Genomic DNA, 18,326 nt, shown 5'->3' on the forward strand with positions numbered 1-18,326 from the left:
TTATGTTATTCTTTTATTCAATTTTTTAGATTCCACATATAAGTGAGATCATATGATATTTGTCTTTCTCTGATTGACTTATTTCACTTAGCATAATGTTCTCTAAATCTATCCATATCGTTGCAAATGGTACGATTTCCTTCTTCTTTATAGCTGAGTAATACTCACAAATACATTGTGTAAATGTACCACAGTTTCTTAATCCAGTCATCTACCAATGGGCATTTCGATTGTTTCCAAGTCTTGGCTATTGTATATAGCGCTGCAATGAACATAGGGGTGCATATATTTTTTCGAATTAGTGTCTTGGGTTTTTCTGGATAGATACCTAAGAGTGGAATTGCTGAGTCATAAGGTAGTTCCATTTCCAGTTTTTTGAGATCCCTCCATACTGATTTCCATAGTGGCTGCACCAATCTGCAATCCCACCAACAGTGCACCAGGGTTCCCTTTTCCCCACAACCTTGCCAGCAATTGTTGTTTGTTGATTTATTAATGCTAGCCATTCTGACAGGGGTAAGGTGGTATCTCATGGTTTTTATTTGCATTTCCCTAATGCTAAGTGAGGTTGAACATTTTTTCATATGCCTGTTGGCCATCTGTATGTCCTCTTTAGAGGAATGTCTCTTCATATCCTCTACCCATTTTTTAATTGGGTTGTTTGTTATTTTTGGTGTTGAGTTGAACGAGTGTTTTATAAATTTTGGATATTAACCCCTTATCAGATATATCATTGACAAATATCTTCTCCCATTCAGTAGGCTGCCTTTTTGTTTTACTAATGGTTTCATTTGTTGTGAAAAAACTTTTAAGTTTGATATAATCCCATATGTTCATTTTTTTCTTTTACTTCCCTTGCCTACAGGGATGTATGAGTAAAAATATTACTCAGGGTAATGTCTGCAAATTTACTTCCTATATTTTCTTCTAGGAGTTTTATGGTTTCAGGTCTTACGTTTAAGTCTTTAATCCATTTTGAATTTGTTCTTGTATATGGCGTAAGGAGGTGTCAGTTCAATTTTCCCAGCACCATTTATTAAATAGACGATCTTTACCCCAATGTAAATTCAGATGCGAGTTCCTTTTGACCTGTTTTTTGTTGCACAATCTATTCACCATTATTTTAAAATAAAGCCTCTTGTGATTCTGGGTTAATATGACTTTTTGAAACAGTACTTGTCTTTCTACCAACTATTTTGTCTAAATATCACAACTTTAGTAGGTCCCTGTGTTAGCTTCATCTCCATCGTGGTTTCAGACCAGCTAATCTCCAGTTTCTTGGGAATCTGAAGGTGGCTCACTCATCTTGGGAACAGGGAGGGCACCTCTATGGTTACCCTTGCTGAGAGAGTGCCCTGGCATCTGGAACAAGGCTGACACCAGTGCAGGTCTCACTTTCAGATGTTCCCATGGAGAGAGTCTCCTGAGTTTACGTTTGACTGGTTTTGCAAGTTGACTTTTTAAACTTCAGGTGACTTTGGACAGACACAATGCGTAGTGTGGCTATGCAAAGGACAAAGGACCCTAGACAAAGATTGTCTAGGGCAAGCAATGGAAATATGAATTCCTTTATTTTGTAGGTAACTATCTCCCTGTTCTACTTGCCATGCCCCACACAATGCCAAGAGTCAGTGTGGCCTTGAGTTTGATATCAAAACCCGTGAACCCTGCTCTGGACACATCTTACCGACCCCTCAGATCCAGCCTGTAGCCTCCCGCCCTGCTCTGTGCCTCAAGAGGCTGATCTGTATGGATATCAACTGACTCCTTTGTCTGCAGCTTCTGGTTGGCCAGTGGGGAGCCTGGAAGGAGGGGAGGGTGATGTCAGGATACTTATCCCCCTGGCTCCCTCCCTGTGAACTGGATACATCCCTCCACTTCCTGAAGGTCTCAGTTTCTATAAGGATGCCCTCTGCACACAGGACTCTGTCCCTGGCTTCTGGTTTTAGGACCTGCTCGCTCACTGGCTCCTCCAGGCCTAGAGATGTAAGGAATCTCCACTCTTACCAGCCCTGAGATATTGCACCATCCTTTAAGATTTCCATGTTCTCTGTGTGTACATTTGTAATAATCCCTTTACTAAACCTCCCCTAGAATTATCCTAATTTGCCACCTGCTTTCTGTTGAAGCCCCGATCAAGTCAGTAATAGCCTTGACCATGGGATAGGATCCTATCCCAACCCTAACCTCAGAGTCTGTTTGATGGGTGGAGATCATTGCCATGGGTAGTTAGCATTGTGACTTCCACCCCATTACATGCATAAATCAAACCCACCTTTGTTAAGAGAAGTCTGGGCCCTGGGGATGGAATAGAAGTGAAATGCAGAGTCATACCTCTACTTTCTTTGGAAATCTAAATCTATGCTAGCATTCTTGGGTGGCTCCAGGGTATCCTAGGGAATTAGTCTCCTAACCTCCTGCCCTTCTAAGCCCTCCTGCTCTTCTTCTGTTTCCCTCCCTTGAGAGGAAGGGGATAGGGATTCAGCAGGAAGAACTCTGGGCATCAGTAACTGAAGAGGACGGTGCTGTCTCCAACCTTCCTTGTCAGCTTTCTCCCTCTGGTGCAGTTCTGCTAAGTGCACACTGTGGCTTCCTGCAGTCCAGAGTCCCCTGGTGTGTGGAATGACAGTTTGCAGACTGCATTCCAGATTAGCGCGTAAAATCACATTTTGAATATTAAAGGCTGTCCAGGCAAGCCCATGCAGAATCCTGCTCTTGATCATCTCCTCTCTAAATTAGCCCTAAGGTCAATGCCAATGAGTAACTGGACTAATTGTATTTATAAGTGAAGGTAGCTCTAAAAAACACTCAGGTCCCTTCTCTGGGCTTTTCCAGTGAGAGTTACTTGCAACAATCCTGTGAAAGCCAAGATGTGAGAAGGGACCAAAAAAGGGCCCTTTCCCTTGAAGTCCTAGAAGTGGAGGTCTTTACTTCAAAACCCAGGCTCATTTGCATAGTCCAGGGGCTGGGAAACCCTGACCCTGCATCACCCACCATCCTCCCATCCTTACCACCATCTCCATTCCCACAATGCCAGAGCAGAGGCACATAGGCAGGTCCCAACCAAACCAAACAACAGGACTGGGGCTACCACTACCTCTAATAACACGGGCCCTAAATATTCACTTCTTCAGTGCTCTTGGTGCGGTCCCTGTAGCCGAGATTGGGAGAGCATATAGAAGAGGGTGATAGGGAACCAGCATCTATGTGTGGGAGAGGCAGGCCCCTGTGTGCCTGGCCTCCCGCTGTCCCATGGGGACTCTCGGGCTGGGCAGGGATGGAAACAACCCTTAGGTTGAGGCCCCTGCGTTTTCCCAGGCTGGTAATGAATGAGCCCAGGGCCCTGATGGAGGCATCAAAGGCCTGTGACAGTCCTTGCCCTGGTTTTAAATTGTCAGGCACTCCGCTGAAAACGCTTTGCAAGCTGTGAGCCAGAAGCAGAGAAGGTCAGCTGATTCAGAATTCAGGGGGGGCCGTCACCTTTGCCTGGGGAGGGAACTGTGGTCAGATGGCTGGGAGGCAGGGCAGCCCGCCTGTGAGGCAGGGATTGATGGATGAGGGGGAGTGGTTTTCTAAGTCCAGGATTTGGGGGAAAATACCAAGTGTCAGGGAAGAATGAAAAGAGCATGCCAGGCAGCCCTGAGGGACGGAGTGCGGAGAACTCTTCTGGAGTGTGTGAAATGTCCAGCTGCAGGAGCCTGGGTTCTTTGGATGATGCAACCTTCTGGCCTCTGCAGAGTTGAAATCAAGGTGTGGGTTCCCAAACTGTCTGTGGGCCTTGAGATTCCTTGATTCATGGAACTCGAAATAGAATTTAAGGTGACTAACACAGACAATAGAGAAGTGTGCCTGGATGCATCGGCTTTCTTGGACAGGTCTTGAAACCACTCCCTTTCTTCACCTATAAATGAAGACAAAGCATACAAACCTCTTAGAGATGAGGGAATTAGAGATAGTGTTTTCAAAGTGATTGGAATGATACAGCATATTGTTGGTGCTTAATAAATGATATCTAGTCTAAGTACTTATAAATAAAACCGTGACATTGTGCGTGCAAGGCAGGAATGGAAATGTTTGGACTCCAATCCTGTTGAAATCTTTGCCAATGAGGCATCATGGAGATTGAGTTACATCTGTCAGATAAACCGCTTTCCAAGAAGCAAACCCAGTTATCCTCAGCAGCCCGAAACCATCCTTGCTGACAGACTTTGCTCCGTGTTTCTGAGCCCAGAGCCCATTTTAGCTGCCGCTAAGGGATGACGTGGAGTGTCAAAGGGGACATAATTTGGTTGCAGAGAGAGGTGATAGTACAGAGGATTAAAGAACTTAATACATGTTAGTCTGGGTGCTATGAGAACAAGATACCAAGACAGGATTAAATGTGCAAGGTTTTTGTTAGTGGAAATGCCTGCAGGAGACAATAAGGAAAGAACTAGACACGACTGAGAGAGTCCTCAGCCCACGATGCAAGTCTGACCTGAGTGAACAAAAGGGGGAGGGAAGGTGGGCAGAAATGTTCTCGCCTGCCGTGCAATCTATGGACGGTTTGGCTAGGGCTCTATGGAAACCTGGAGCCGAAGTCAGCTGTCATGGAACAGCAATAAGCCTGCCTTAGTATCTCTGCCACGCCCAGCTGTTGGCACACAGACTCACTGCAAACACAGCGATGAATTTCAGAGTATGGCAGCTGGGTCTATGGTCAATTATGTTTCTGTGGTGACGGATCTTCCAGGAACATTCTCATGGCAACCACAATATATTTTTTGTAAGACATTCTGCCCAAGACAAAATATGATTGAGGTAGGTGGTAGCAAAAAAGATGAAGAAGGAAACGAGGAAGAGGAAGGAGGAAAGGAGGAGGAGGAAGAGGAGGAGGAGGAGGAGGAGAAAAAGAACAAAGAAGAAAAAGAAACAGAAGAAGAAAAGAAAAACCCAAAAGAAACAAACCCTCCCCAAACAAACCCCAAACGGAAACACCAACCACAAATCCCTCCCTGCCTGTATGTATGCCCCTGTGAAATGTGATTTTGCCATTCCGCCCATCAAGAGATGGGTTTTTCTTTCTTCCTGAATCTGGACTTGACTACATCGATTACTTTGGCCATGGGAACATTCACAAACGTGGCACAGCAGAGGCCCGAAGGGTATGTATACACCGGGGCTGGCCCTCTTTTGCTACTTTTGGAGGCCTGAGGTTTCCATATAAAGAGGCTGGGCTAGTCTCCTGGAGGATGAGAGACAACATGAAGGAGAGACAAACCACTTTCCCACAACCAGATGTGTGAACGAGTCCATCCTAGACCATCCAGACCCAGCCAAGCTGCCAGTGACCACAGTGCCCAAGCTGGACTAGAGCCAAAAGAACTAATGGGTAACCCCTTAATATTACAGAAAACAATAAATGTCTGTAGTTTTAAGCCACTAACTTGAGAGCTACTTTGTTAGGTAGCAAAAGCTAACTGACATCATTTATAGATGGAAAAACTGAAACCTGGGGGCATGATAGCATCCCTCAATGAACTGAGCCTTGAGGTGTTAATCACTCCTCCTCAGTCTCCCATACCAAGCTGGGCTTGACCAGATGGCTCCAGTATGTGGTCAGCTTTGCTTATTTGTGCTATTGGCCTCGACCCTGGGGTCAATGGAGATTGGGACCTCCGAATTTGACTCTTAATAAACCTCTATTGAATGAATGATGCTAAGGTGTTAGGAGGCCCCTCTATGACATCAAAGCCATTATAACACAAGTGGAGGAATTCCCAATCTTCAAAGCATAAGAGGTGAGGGGTGTAGGGGTACAGACTATAAACTCCTGCAGGCAGGGGCAGAGTTTCTATTTTTCTTTTTATATTCTTCTTCACTACTGTGCTAGTCTCATAAGCTACCATTCAGTCATTCAACAAGTATTTATTGAGCATGCGCAGAACAAAGAAGACAAAGGTCCCTGCCCTTGTGGAGCTTACAATCTAGTGGGGAAAAGGTAATACACAGGATAAATAAATGAGCTGTAGTATAATCAAAAATGATAAGTGCCCAGAATTAAAAATAAAGGGGGGAATGAGAGAGGGAGCAATGGGCAGGGGTTGTTGACATTTTAGATAGGGTTGCCAGGATATACTCCTGAGAAGGTGACATTGGATTAGAGACTAAAGAAAGTGAAAGAGCAAGCCCTATGGACATTGGCGGGAAGCACATCCCACAGTGAGTGGAATTGCCCTGAGCCCAGAGCCTGGGAAATATTTACGGAGCACCAGGGGGCCAGAGTATCCGGAGTAGAGTAAACAAGAGGTGATAAGTTCAGACAGGTAAGGGTGAAGGGGGTTAGTGCACATCATAAAAGGTCCTGTGGATCAAAGTGAGGACTTGGAATAAAATGAGGAGCCATTTGGATTTAGGAGCAGGGGCGTGACATGACCTGACATCATTTTAACGGGATCTCTCTGGCTGCTGTGTTAAGAACAGTCTGGAAGGAGACCAGGGCAGAGCAGACTCCAGTTAGGCAGTTACTGCAATAACCATGGACTTGCTTTGAATTGAAATTAAAGCAGAGATGCCTAACCTAGGGCTTATCTCAGACAGTACGTTCAATCACAATGTATTGGGGGAAAAAATTGAATCTTGTCTCTTCACCAGCATTATGGTGCCTGAAAGAGCAGCCAAAGGGACGTTGCTTCTGGACCTGAACATGGTCTGCTTTGATGATGACAGCAAAGCACCAAACAGCCAATTCAACTTCACTGCGCCATCTGGAGTGGGGAGCAGCAGCAGGTTTTTACAGGATCCAGCTGGCTCTGGGAAAATTGTGGTCAGTGAACGGTCATTGCATCACTGAAAGGTCATGGGGAAAGCTGGTCTAACTTGCATAGTGCTTCTGCTGCCCCAGAGAGAGAAATTTCCAAGGTAGCTCCCTTTCTGAGAGGTTGTAACTGACAAACTTAATAATGACTCTGTTTTCCCCATTTGCTCTTAATTTTACCCAACTTCTGGGAATCATCTGTTATGCATAGTTGGGCCCAGAGTGATAGCTCTTGGACTTGTGCATAGCTGCAGTTCACACGCTGACTTAGCTGCCTCTACAGTCACGTTAGCACCTCTGGGCTCAAGCACTCTGTGCACTTGAGTGCCCCTTCCTGGCCCGTGGAGGTGTGAGGGGTGAGAAAGCAGGTCCAGAGCCATGCGTGTGTGTGTCCTGCTAAATTCAGCCTTGTGGAACCACTGTAGACCCAAAGGGGAATGAGAAAGTGAGGCTGTGACGGTAGCTCCATTCCACAGCATCTCAATGGGGGCAAAAGCAGAGCTGGAAGCAGGATGGGTGTAAAAGTCCCGTCTCAATGAGCTGTGTGAGACCTTTACCTACACTGTTCCTGCTGGAGGGTGTTGGGAAGGAGGAGAGAAAAATGGAAGGTCAAAGGAAGGTGTGTGTTTGTGGGGGGCAGGTCTTGGAAGGGAGTGGTCCTGGTTAAGGGGTCTTTGCATCAGAGATAAAGCCTCTGGGAGGAGAGCAAGCAGCCCACTCGGCATCCTCCCACCCACTTCCTTCTCCATCTCCCATCCCAAGCCCTTGTTCAATCCCCAAGAAAGTCTTACCAATTTTATTCATAGTGTCAGCTAAGAAACAATTTCTATTTTTTTCTCTTTATGAAATGAATACATGATCCCTGTAGAAAGTGTAGAAAAACAGGAAAGCATTGCCATTCAGTGTTAACCACTGTTAACATTTTGATATATTTCCTTCTGGTCTTCTTCCATGTACACAAATTTTGTGTATTCTATCCATATATGCATAAGTATTTTAAATGATGAAAATATCCCTGCATATAGGAGTCTATATCATGCTTCTTTTCAACTAAGCTGAAATCTTGAGCCTATGCTGTTGGACAAGAGTGTTTGATGAGCATCTTTAAACATAGATTCTCTCTCCTTGTAAATTCTTTCAGATAAATTATCTAGCAGTGAGTAAAGGTATGCATGTAACTTTTCAAAGCTCTTCATGTGGGCAAAATGCTTTCCAGAAAGGTTTTCCAATTTACGTTTCCACTAACAGATATGACAATATTGTCAGTTCACTTAAAAGGATTGATTGATATCTCTGTTTTCATCTAGTTGATTGGTGATCTAGATTATGAAAATTCAAGTAATCTAGCAGTCGGCAATAAATACACTGTGACAATCCAGGTGCAGGATGTTGCCCCTCCTTACTATAAAAGCAAGTATCATTTTGATTTATTTCATGAAGCACCTTCCTTGAGTAGCAATGACTAGAGTGCTTGGCAATACTCAGTATCGGGCTAGGTATTTGTTTTCAAAAGGAGACTTCAAAAAACCCAAACACTTGGTAATCAGCCCAGCCTCCTCCTGTCCTTCATCAGGCACATTTAATTGGTCGCCAAGTCCTTTCTTCTGTGTCACCTCCTAAAATCTCAAGGATCTGCTGCCTTCTCCCTGCCCTACCCCCATCCCACTAGTACTGCTCTAATGCAGAAGAACCTCCTCTTTCTTGGCTGACTTACAACACCGAGAGTCTTTCAGAATCAGTCTGCCTGCCTTTATTCTTGTCCCTTTCCAAAGCATCCTCCACATTTCTGACAGTGATTTTCAGGAATTGCAAATGCCATCATATTACCTCCATGCTTAAAATTAAAGCCCTTGAGTGTCTCCCATAACTGTCAAGTTCAAGTTCAAACTCTTTGTCTTGGCAAACAAGTGCTCTCATCATCTGGCTCCTCCCTAACTCTCTAGCTTCAGCTCTAGTCGCTTGCCCCTACCCCCCTGTTTTTCTAACTAGGCCAACAGCTTGCAGTTTTTCTGAGTGAATCATGCAGTTTTATACCTTGCTATCCTTGCATATGCCTAGCATCACCCCCAGCTCTAATTAACCTTGTAAGTTTCAGCTTGCATTTTTTCCGACTTCCATAGTGACATGTACATATCAAAAGGCAACAACCCTAAGCATCTTGAAGGCAGAAACTGCCAGGTCTTATTCACCTTGTATCCCCAATATTTTGCACGGAACCTGTTATACAGAAGATGCTTTTAAAATATTGAATAAACTAGTCAATGAGGCTAGAATATTGTGATTTAATTTTTTTCTATTTCTGTCTTCAGATAAAATCTACATTTATGTCCTAACAAGCCCAGAAAATGAGTTTCCTCTTGTTTTTGATCAGCCATCCTACATGTTTGACTTGTCAGAATTAAGCCCAGGTAAGTAACAGATGAGAAACAGGCCACAGTGCCCGTAACGGGTTCCATTTAGATGCACATTTGTTTAGCAGAGGGGAAGCTGCCTTCCAGAGGGCCTGAGTGGTGGTGTGCACAGAGACTCACAGGCTGAATCGTGTTTATTGCATCTCTTATTTCTCTTTAAATTGTCCTCAGTGCTGAGGAACCCTTCAGGTGAAATCTAGATTTTGAAAACTGTTGATTAAACTACATTTCTCTGAACCCCTGATTGCTTCCTTGTCTGTGTGTCTGATTCCTCTAATCCTTTTTTTCTTTTGTAGTCAAAGTTTTCCCTTGGTTTCCACTGTGATTTTTATCCAGCTCACTCAGAAAATTAAAATTTAAAAATAGAGAAAATCTTTTCCATTCCTAGAGTTCCTTCATTTAAAAACAAAATAAAGACATTTTCTCTCTCCCTTAATAGGATTCACTGGAAGCCTCCTTTTTGCCCTTTATAACACCTGGATTTCTGCAGGATCTTCTCACCTTAAAGAAAGGTTTCCCCATTTCCAGCTTCAGTTTCTCCCCATCTCTTACAGTTTGGAGGTGGTCCTGTTAGATCTACTGTAATCAGACTTCACTACAGTGTTTGATCCTTTTATCATGGATACTTCTATATTTGAAACAAACAAACAAACAAACAAACAAACAAACAAACAAAAAGCCAAAACACTCCCTCTAAAATCACCTCTTCACCATTTTATTCTCTCTCTTTATGATGTTTTCCATTTCCTGACATTACATTTTAAATAAAACACAAAAAGCGGATCTGAAGGAAACACTTTTAATTTTTCACCAGCGAATAACAAATGGAACAGGAACAGACTTTTTATGAATTCACAGATCTCCCTACAGTTATTGATCACCTGCTTTGGGTCAAGCGCTTACTTCTGGGGCTATGTAGTTGAATAAGAGAAGGTTTCTGCCCTTGAGGAGTCCAATTTATGAAAAAGGACTTCTACAAAACAAATAAGCCAGAATTCCAGCAGCCCCACCAACAAGATTTGTAAAATAAACAAAATGGAACAGTATTTAAAAATTTATACTCAGTCATCCTGTTACAAAATTCTTAAAATTGTTTTTTATCTTGTGTATAAGAACGATTCATGTTTGTTATAGAAAATGTGAAAAATACAAAAGATTTTAAGACAACACTGTTGCAAAAAGATGTATGTGTGAGGAAGTTCTTTGCAGGGTTGTTTATGATAGCATAATGATTGGCATACTTCGAGTCTGTATAAAGGCATGAACTGTCTTTTACACCTCACAGTACTGCTTGGATCATAAGGTCAGTGACCTAGTGGGTGTTCATTCATATAATTTGAATGTAATAGCATTGAAAATATAAGACACAGAGAGTTTGAACAGCAAAGGGGCCTCTGCAAACGTTTCTGCGCATGGAAATAAGAATGTCTGCTCCTAGATGTTCCCTGTACCCCCTAAAGCAGGACTAATCTCAGGTACTTTATTCTTCCAGCTAAAACCCGGATTGGACAGGTGCGTGCCACTGATAAAGACTTCCCCCAGAGCAGCATCGTGTACTCCATCTCCAGTGGAGGGGCCAGCCTCCAGCACCCAAACATATTTTGGATTAATCCCAAAACTGGAGAACTCCAGCTGGTGACTAAAGTGGACTACGAAACAACCCCCATCTACATTCTCGTAATCCAGGCCACCAACAGCGAGGACACAAGCTCAGTCACTGTGAGTGGGGCTGTTTTGTGCATTCACACCAGCCCAGATGGTTGGCTTAGGGTCTCTCTGGAACCCTCCAGGTGTGACTATAGCAGTAAGGAAGCTCATTAGGGCACATCCTGCAGATGTGACAGGAGATGACTGACTAGTGGTGTCCAGGACAGCACAATTGGACACACAGATCAGTGCCCAGGAAATAAAGATTGACACTCAAGTGTGTGGGGGACTGGGCTGAGTGCTGAGATTGGCGGCCACGCTGTGGGACAAGTGTTCTCCTCTTGCCCTTTAAATCTCCCTTTGCTCTGGAGCTGGGCTGGTGGTGAGATACACGCTGCCAGAAGTGGGGTGTGGTTTTGTAGCTATGCATTTCTTACCCGCCTCCTAATAGTTTTGACATCTTTCTACCCCATCCCCATCACACCAGGTAGGGTAGATCCTAAAATGATGTGGCTTGACATGGTTGAGACTGCTTCTCAACCTTTGATGTTGGAATCTGAATCAGAGTCCACAGGTCTGACCAGGGCCTGAGAATCTGCATTCTTAACATGCTTCCAAGTGGAGCTGATGCAGCTGGTCCAGGGCTGCACTCTGAGTAAAAAGTTTCTTCAGGTCTGTGTCGTCAGTGATGAGGGTTATCTGAGGGTAATATGATAGCCACAAAGATGGAGCTATTTCTTGTTCTTTCCCACTAGTAAAGTGAAAAAGCATACGACAAAATGAACTCTGAGCTAGCAGCAGGCAGCCTGTGTGATCGAGCGAATGACTGGTTCAGAGTCAGGAGACCGAGTTCATTTCTCAACTTTGATCCCAATTTTCCGAGGGGGCCTGAGCCATGCTTATCATCTTTGTATCCCAATTTCTTGATCTCTTAAATGGTGAGTCGCCCAGTCACCCAATGCCTGACTAGTTCCGTTCCTCTCATGACTTGCTTTGAATTAACGGGACGTTGGTTTTAATGATGCGTGAGGCTCAGCACTGCATGCTGAGGAAGAGATGGGCTAAATTGGAGATAATTGTAGTGTTTGTTAAGTCTGCTTTTTGAGAAAAATGAATGGATTCCACTTTGGGAGCTAACTAGAGTGAATATTTCAATTTATTCCCAGGCTCAGAAATAGCTGAAATCTCCAAATGTCAAAGGTAGAATATATACGACTCAAAATGTATAAGCTTTTTAAAAAGGTGATGATCACAGAAGTCCCTTTCAGGGCTGACAGTCTCTGATTCTGTGCTGGCAGGCGTCCCAGCCCATATTCCAATTCACCTGGCATAAGAGACAGCAATGAAAGAGAATAGGCTGGCCCTGCTTGTGGCAGGTGAGTGCCACCAGCTCGTGCACAGGTGAGATCCCGGCTTAGTCAGGTGCACACATTCCAGCCCAGTGATTCTTGACCCTGGATGCATATTAGAACCAGCTGGGGGACATAAAAAAAAAGTGCCTGGGCTCCACCCTGCAGAGCCCAATACTAAGAAAGTAGAGCCGGGGTTTAGAACCATCACTCTATATCCCAAAATTAAAGATGCAACTTCTGATTCACAAAGACAGTGAGCAAGGAAGTACACGGGATCGCCATAAATCCATAACCATTACAGGGGAAACAGTTCAGCATTATCTAGGGATGAGCCTCATGTGTCTTGATGCATGTGTGTGGAGATATGTGAATGTATACATATAGTATGTACATGTGTGTACACTGTTTAGAAGTTAGTCGTGTAGGACTTGGAGTAGGACAGACCTGCGTTCAAATCCTAGCTCTGGCACTCACCAGCTGAATGGCCTTAGGTCAATTACCTTATCTCTCTAAGCCTCTGTTTCCTCACCTGTAAAATGGAAATGATCATATTATTTATTCCAGGAAAGGTTAGATGAGCCAGTCCACACAAGTGCAGAGCCCAGGGCCTGGCAGGCACACAGCAAGCACTCAGTAAGTTTTAGCTGCTGACAATGGCCACGTTTTTGCTGTTCTAGGTTACTGTAAACATCCTGGAAAAAAATGATGAAAAGCCAGTTTGTATCCCAAACTCTTATTTCCTGGCCATCCCAGTGGATTTGAAAGTTGGCACAAATATTCAAAATTTCAAGCTGCAATGTACTGATCGTGATTCCAGCCCCAAGTCTTTTCGTTACTCCATTGGCCCAGGTACAGTGCCTGACATCGACAGCCCTGGTCCAGTTCTTAGGGTGGAAGCCTTAGCTGCAGTTCAGGGAGAATGTGGTGGGGGTGTGGGTGGGGGTCTGTGCTCACATGCTGATGTGGACACAGTGTGTATGAGTAGGGGACTGTGAAGGCAGAAAGTAAAGCAAGGGTGAGTGGGGTAATGGTCCCAGTGCCTCCCGGTCATCCTCTTGGCTTCCCCTTCTCACCTAAGTCTTCCCAGACTCCCACACAAGGCTGCCCAAAGGACCAAGGGAGGGTGAATCCCATTGATGGTGACCCCCTTGGCCCCCACAAATTCCCAGACTATCATATGATTCATGAATCATACGAGTGTCATTGAAAAAACTTTTCAGGGCCGGCCGAATGGCGCTGGCTTGGGACGCCAGCGCTGAGCAGCAGGACCCCGGTTGGGATCCTACATGAGGGCCAGTGCCGCTGTGCCCTCTACAGCTAAGATGATGAACAACAGCTCTACCTGGAGCTGGGCTGCCGTGAGTTGCCAGCAATGGCATAGGCTGCAGTGGGGCTGGCCAGCAGCTGGCGTGCGCTTTCATGAGCTGCCGTGAGCCCGTGAGCAGCCGTCCAATGGCCAGCCAGCGACTGCCTCACCTGGGAAGAGCACAATGATAATACCAACATGGGCCAGTGAAGCAACGTCCTCCACAACTAGACTGAAGAAAAAAAGGACAGCAACTTGTCTGTTCCTCTTCCCTGGTTCCCCAATGCTGTTCCCCTCCCCCAATTTCCCAATAAAATATTTAAAAAAAAAAAGTTTTTCAGCCCAACTGCTCAACCTCCTCTTTTCCTGCAAGCTGTAGTGGGGGCAGGGAATCCCAGTCCTCTCTCTGGATAATAATAGATTAACTAGATTAATGCATTTTGAAATGTGTCCTCAGGAATTCTCTTCTGCTCCATTCATTTTCTCTCTTTAAAAATATACCATTGTGGGGGAAAATAAAAAGAGCACCCCTCAATGGAAATGAGACCAAAATAGCTCATCTAATGAAGTGCTGGGGCCAGAGATTTAAACCCAAACACGCAGAGCAATTCCATGGGAAAGGCTGAAAACCCATCTGAGCCACCTGCTGAGCGCTGGCAGAGCGTGAACTCGGAACAGCAGGAAGCCTCTGGAGCAGGCTGTGTCACAAAACCCAGGGGCAGAGACTGCAGCTGCGGAAGACAGAAATAATCCATACTGAGAACCCTCGGGCCTTTATGGAGCACTTCGCTGCTAAGGGAGTAAAAATTGCATCATCTCCTGCTCCATTTACTGGTTTTCAGTAGGTAATGAGTCTGGAGCCACTGGAGGAATGAACAGGAGCCGTTTTGGGGGGAGTCTCCCTGCCCGGTTTTCTGAGCTGTGAGCCGTGAGCCCTGACAGACTGCAGGGGAGGCAGGAATGGGGTGGATTCAGGAGGACCTGGGACTGCAACCCCTGCAAAGCCAGGAGGCACCTTCCTTTAGGGCAGCGGTTCTCAACCTTCCTAATGCCGCCACCCCTTAATACAGTTCCTCATGTTGTGGTGACCCCCAACCATAAAATTATTTTCATTGCTACTCTATAACTGTAATTTTGCTACTGTTATGAATCATAATATAAGTATCTTTTTGTTTTCCTATGGTCTTAGGTGGCCCCTGTGAAAGGGTCATTCGACCCCCAAAGGGGTCATGACCCACAGGTTAAAGTTTAGGAGAACTCCAGGGACATGTATCACCAGTTTAGTGTGACCGGCCAGGTTCCACAAAAGGCATGGAATGGAGTGAGCTTGGCCTATGGCTGGGGATGTGGGCCCCTCTATCCTCTTGCTGCCCACTCGTTGGTCTGCGAGTGAGTTACATGTTGTTACCGAAGAAATGCTGGATGGTAGGACTGGCTAGAGAGGCCAGGATTATGAAATCTCTCTGCCTGATGCTGCAAAATGGTGGCCATCTCCTGGGACAGGTGTGCTGTTGTCCTTTTCTGCTCTCATTCTTGTTGCAGACACACTGGTTGTGAACAAGAGTGTCTTTTGTACATTCTTGCGCAGTTAATGAAATCTCTGGTGTAGTTATTAAGGTCAATATCACAACCTTGGTGCATCAGAAGCTCAGTCTACCCCTGAGGTCTGGACCTTTAGGGAAAGACTGGCTGCGGTTTTCCTCTAAACTTTCATTTCTCACTCTCTTTTCTTCCTTTACCCCAAATCCTTGTCTTAAATCTCATTTAGGCAACGTCAACAGTCATTTCACCTTCTCTCCCAATGCTGGGTCCAACGTTACACGTCTGCTCCTTGCAACTCCCTTTGACTATATTGGTGGGCTTGATAAGATCTGGGACTACAAACTACTCATCTACATAACTGATGACAACTTGCTGTCTGGCAGGAAGAAAGCTGAGGCGCTTGTTGAAACAGGGACAGTGACATTAACTATTAGTGTCACTCCTCACCCAACCACGATTGTCACAACCCCCAGGGTAAGGGCTTAGGGAGCGGGACACCCCAGTTACATCCCTTGTGATTTAACATTGATGGAGCCCTTTGGCCCAGGAGAAATGGGGGATGAACTGAAAAGAGCTGATATATTAGGATGTTGCTGGAATGGAAATCATGGGTGGCTGGACTGAAGTAGTCACTGGGTGGTGAAGACCTGAGTGAGACCTGCGACTTACAGAGCCATGAACTTTTCCTCTTCTGGTAAATAAGGGTGTGCATTGGTGCAGGGATTTGTGATAGAGCAGGTACTGACCACCTACAGTGCTTGCGGCACAAAAGACAACTTTCATGGGCATGTGCTCTTCTCTGCTTGCTCTTAAGAGCCATGACAAGTCCATGTCTATGAAAGCAGGTAGCCACCAGGTACTTCCCTCCACTTCTTTTAAAGATTTACCATGCACCAGTCTGTACCCTACTTCCCATCTTCACTCCATTTAAATTGATTCATTCAATCTACAAGTATTGATTTAAGACCTATAATATGCCAATCACTTTGTTGAACATGCCCCAAATGATCTCTGCTCTCTGGAACTCATAGTATGGGTCAGTGGTTCCCAAAGTGTGGTCCCCAGACCAGCAACATCAGCACCACCTAGAAATTTGTTAGAAATGCACATTCTGGGCCCACTCCAGAATATTGGAGTTACACTTCACCCAACCATGATCATCACAACCGCTTGGAAAGGATGTTGGAGCCTGGGATCCCCAAATACATCCCCAGACCTAATAGATCAGAAACTCTGAGGGTGACGTCCAGCAATCTATGTTTTTAATAAGTCTTCCAGGGGGTTCTGATGTGTGCTAAATTTGAGAGCCACTGATCTAGAGGGGGTGATAGGTTACAAATAGGTATGCAATTTAATAAAGTAACTACAGATTGTGGTAAATGGTAGGAAGAAAAATAAGCGGGTGCCATAATAGAACCAGTGTGACAAAGGAAGGGGGAGTCTTGGAATCTGACAACAGGATTATCTCCCCCTATACCTTGGAGGAACTGGCTTATATTTGTGATGACTCTTTTGTCCCCTTTCCTCCTGTTCCTGGTAAAAGTTACGCCCTTGGTTGGCAGCCCCATACTTGTAGTATGCCGGAGGAAAAGTAATCAGAACCTTAGAAAACCACGTATGACAAATGGTCCAATTCTGCTTCTCAGGGTGTTACCAAGAGCGAGTGAATGTTCATATCCATGGGCTTGAGTCAATATTACCCCAGGGAATGGAGGCATAAGGTACCCTTAAGGTCTTTTCAGTTGTGGTAGGAGCCAGTAAGCTTTTCTGAGTGAGGCATTGCCCCCTTTCTGGGGCTTACAACATGCCCCAATTGTGGCATCTGTATTCCTGAAAACTCCATTACTTGTTTGTTATCGGTCTCCCACTCTAAGAAGCAAATGCTGAACTTGAGGTTTCACTGTGATAGCAGCCCACTCATAGCAGTGCAGCTTGTAGTGAGTGAACACTGACAAACCTACAAAGTGTTACAAAAACAACGCCCATGGCTCACGCCTTCCCAGTGAGAGACAACGGCTATATTCATCCCTGGATTATGCCCTGATTTGGCAGGGGAGAAGCCTTTGGAATTTTTAGCTTTTGGGAAGGGGAAGAAAGACAGAGAATAAAATTAGGCCTAGAGTTGCTTTTTAGTTCCCTAAATTTTTTGGGTTTTGATTTAATGGATGTCTGGAAAGACTATAAATAAGGTGATGGGTTGAAGCAGCAAGAACTATGAGGACATAGATGTGAATTTAGAGAACAATAACAAAGACTGAAACAAACACTCAGCCTGTGGGAGTGCTGATGTCAGAAACACTACCACCCTCCACTCACACCCCCACCTCTCTGTCTTTCAAGCCCAAGATCATCTACCAGATCCTGAGGAGAAATGTTTATTCTCCATCAGCATGGTATGTGCCTTTTGTCATCACTTTGGGCTCCATATTGCTTCTGGGTCTCCTGGTGTACCTGATCGTCCTGTTGGCCAAAGCCATCTACAGACACTGTCCCTGCAAGACTGGGAAGCACAAGGAACCTCTGTAAGTTGCCAGTGGGCTGAGCCCTGCCACCACTTCCTTTAGGGCACTGTTTCCAGTGATGTCAGGAGAAGTAAAGATAATTAGAATTTCTTCACAGGGTACAGAGGGGGCCGGAGTGAAGGAAGGAAAAGGGCCTCTGGGAAAGGAATCCTAGCTCCCCTTGGTCCTGGTTACCCTCTTTATCACCTGCAGGACCAGGAAACTGTTCATTTGGTTTTCCTGGTCACCTGCCCTGTCCTTGATGTGTTCTCAGTGAAACCGGAGCTTCAACCTCTTGGTGACCTGTCCTGCATCCATACTTCAGACAAAGCCCAGTTGTGGCTAGTGTGAGAATATGCTGTTCTCTTATTTGTAGAATATTTAAAGGATGAGATGGAACTAGAGGAAGCACAAAAAACTGATAAGGAAATGAAGCTTTTGGCTCCAGTGATTCAGTTGGGCTTTTGTGTGACTAAATAGTCATTGTTCTTTGGCACGTGGCCTTGATCTTTCACTCTGAAGGGCTGTAAACACAGGCCTGTTTCCTCTCTGGTGAAACCCTGTGGAGTCTCTTTTACTGGCTAAAGTGAGGTGCCAGAGTGAAGTGATCACTGAATTGTTACAAGCTTCCCTCGGAGCCAGTTTCTTGAGTCCCAGCAGCTCTTACAATGAAAGCATGATGGATCTGAGCCTGGGCTTTGGCGTTAGACAAGTCCTGGGTTCAGATCTTAGCTCTACCATTTTCAGGGTATAGGGCTTTGGGCAAGTGAC

At 45.1% G+C, this 18,326-nt stretch overlaps 1 protein-coding gene across 1 annotated transcript in view; it reads left to right on the forward strand.

Moving 5' to 3' along the window:
* The window catches only part of CDHR3 (cadherin related family member 3), a 71,790-nt gene that overhangs the window by 44,115 nt on the left and 9,349 nt on the right, over positions 1–18,326 (forward strand). The window contains 7 exon segments of the mRNA XM_019660122.1: positions 6,634–6,805; positions 8,104–8,206; positions 9,106–9,204; positions 10,700–10,926; positions 12,884–13,055; positions 15,281–15,528; positions 17,395–17,631. Of these exon segments, the coding sequence (XP_019515667.1) occupies positions 6,634–6,805; positions 8,104–8,206; positions 9,106–9,204; positions 10,700–10,926; positions 12,884–13,055; positions 15,281–15,528; positions 17,395–17,631 (1,258 nt within the window).

Source organism: Hipposideros armiger, unplaced genomic scaffold (assembly GCF_001890085.2).
Source record: "Hipposideros armiger isolate ML-2016 unplaced genomic scaffold, ASM189008v1 scaffold_312, whole genome shotgun sequence".
Taxonomy (NCBI): domain Eukaryota; kingdom Metazoa; phylum Chordata; class Mammalia; order Chiroptera; family Hipposideridae; genus Hipposideros; species Hipposideros armiger.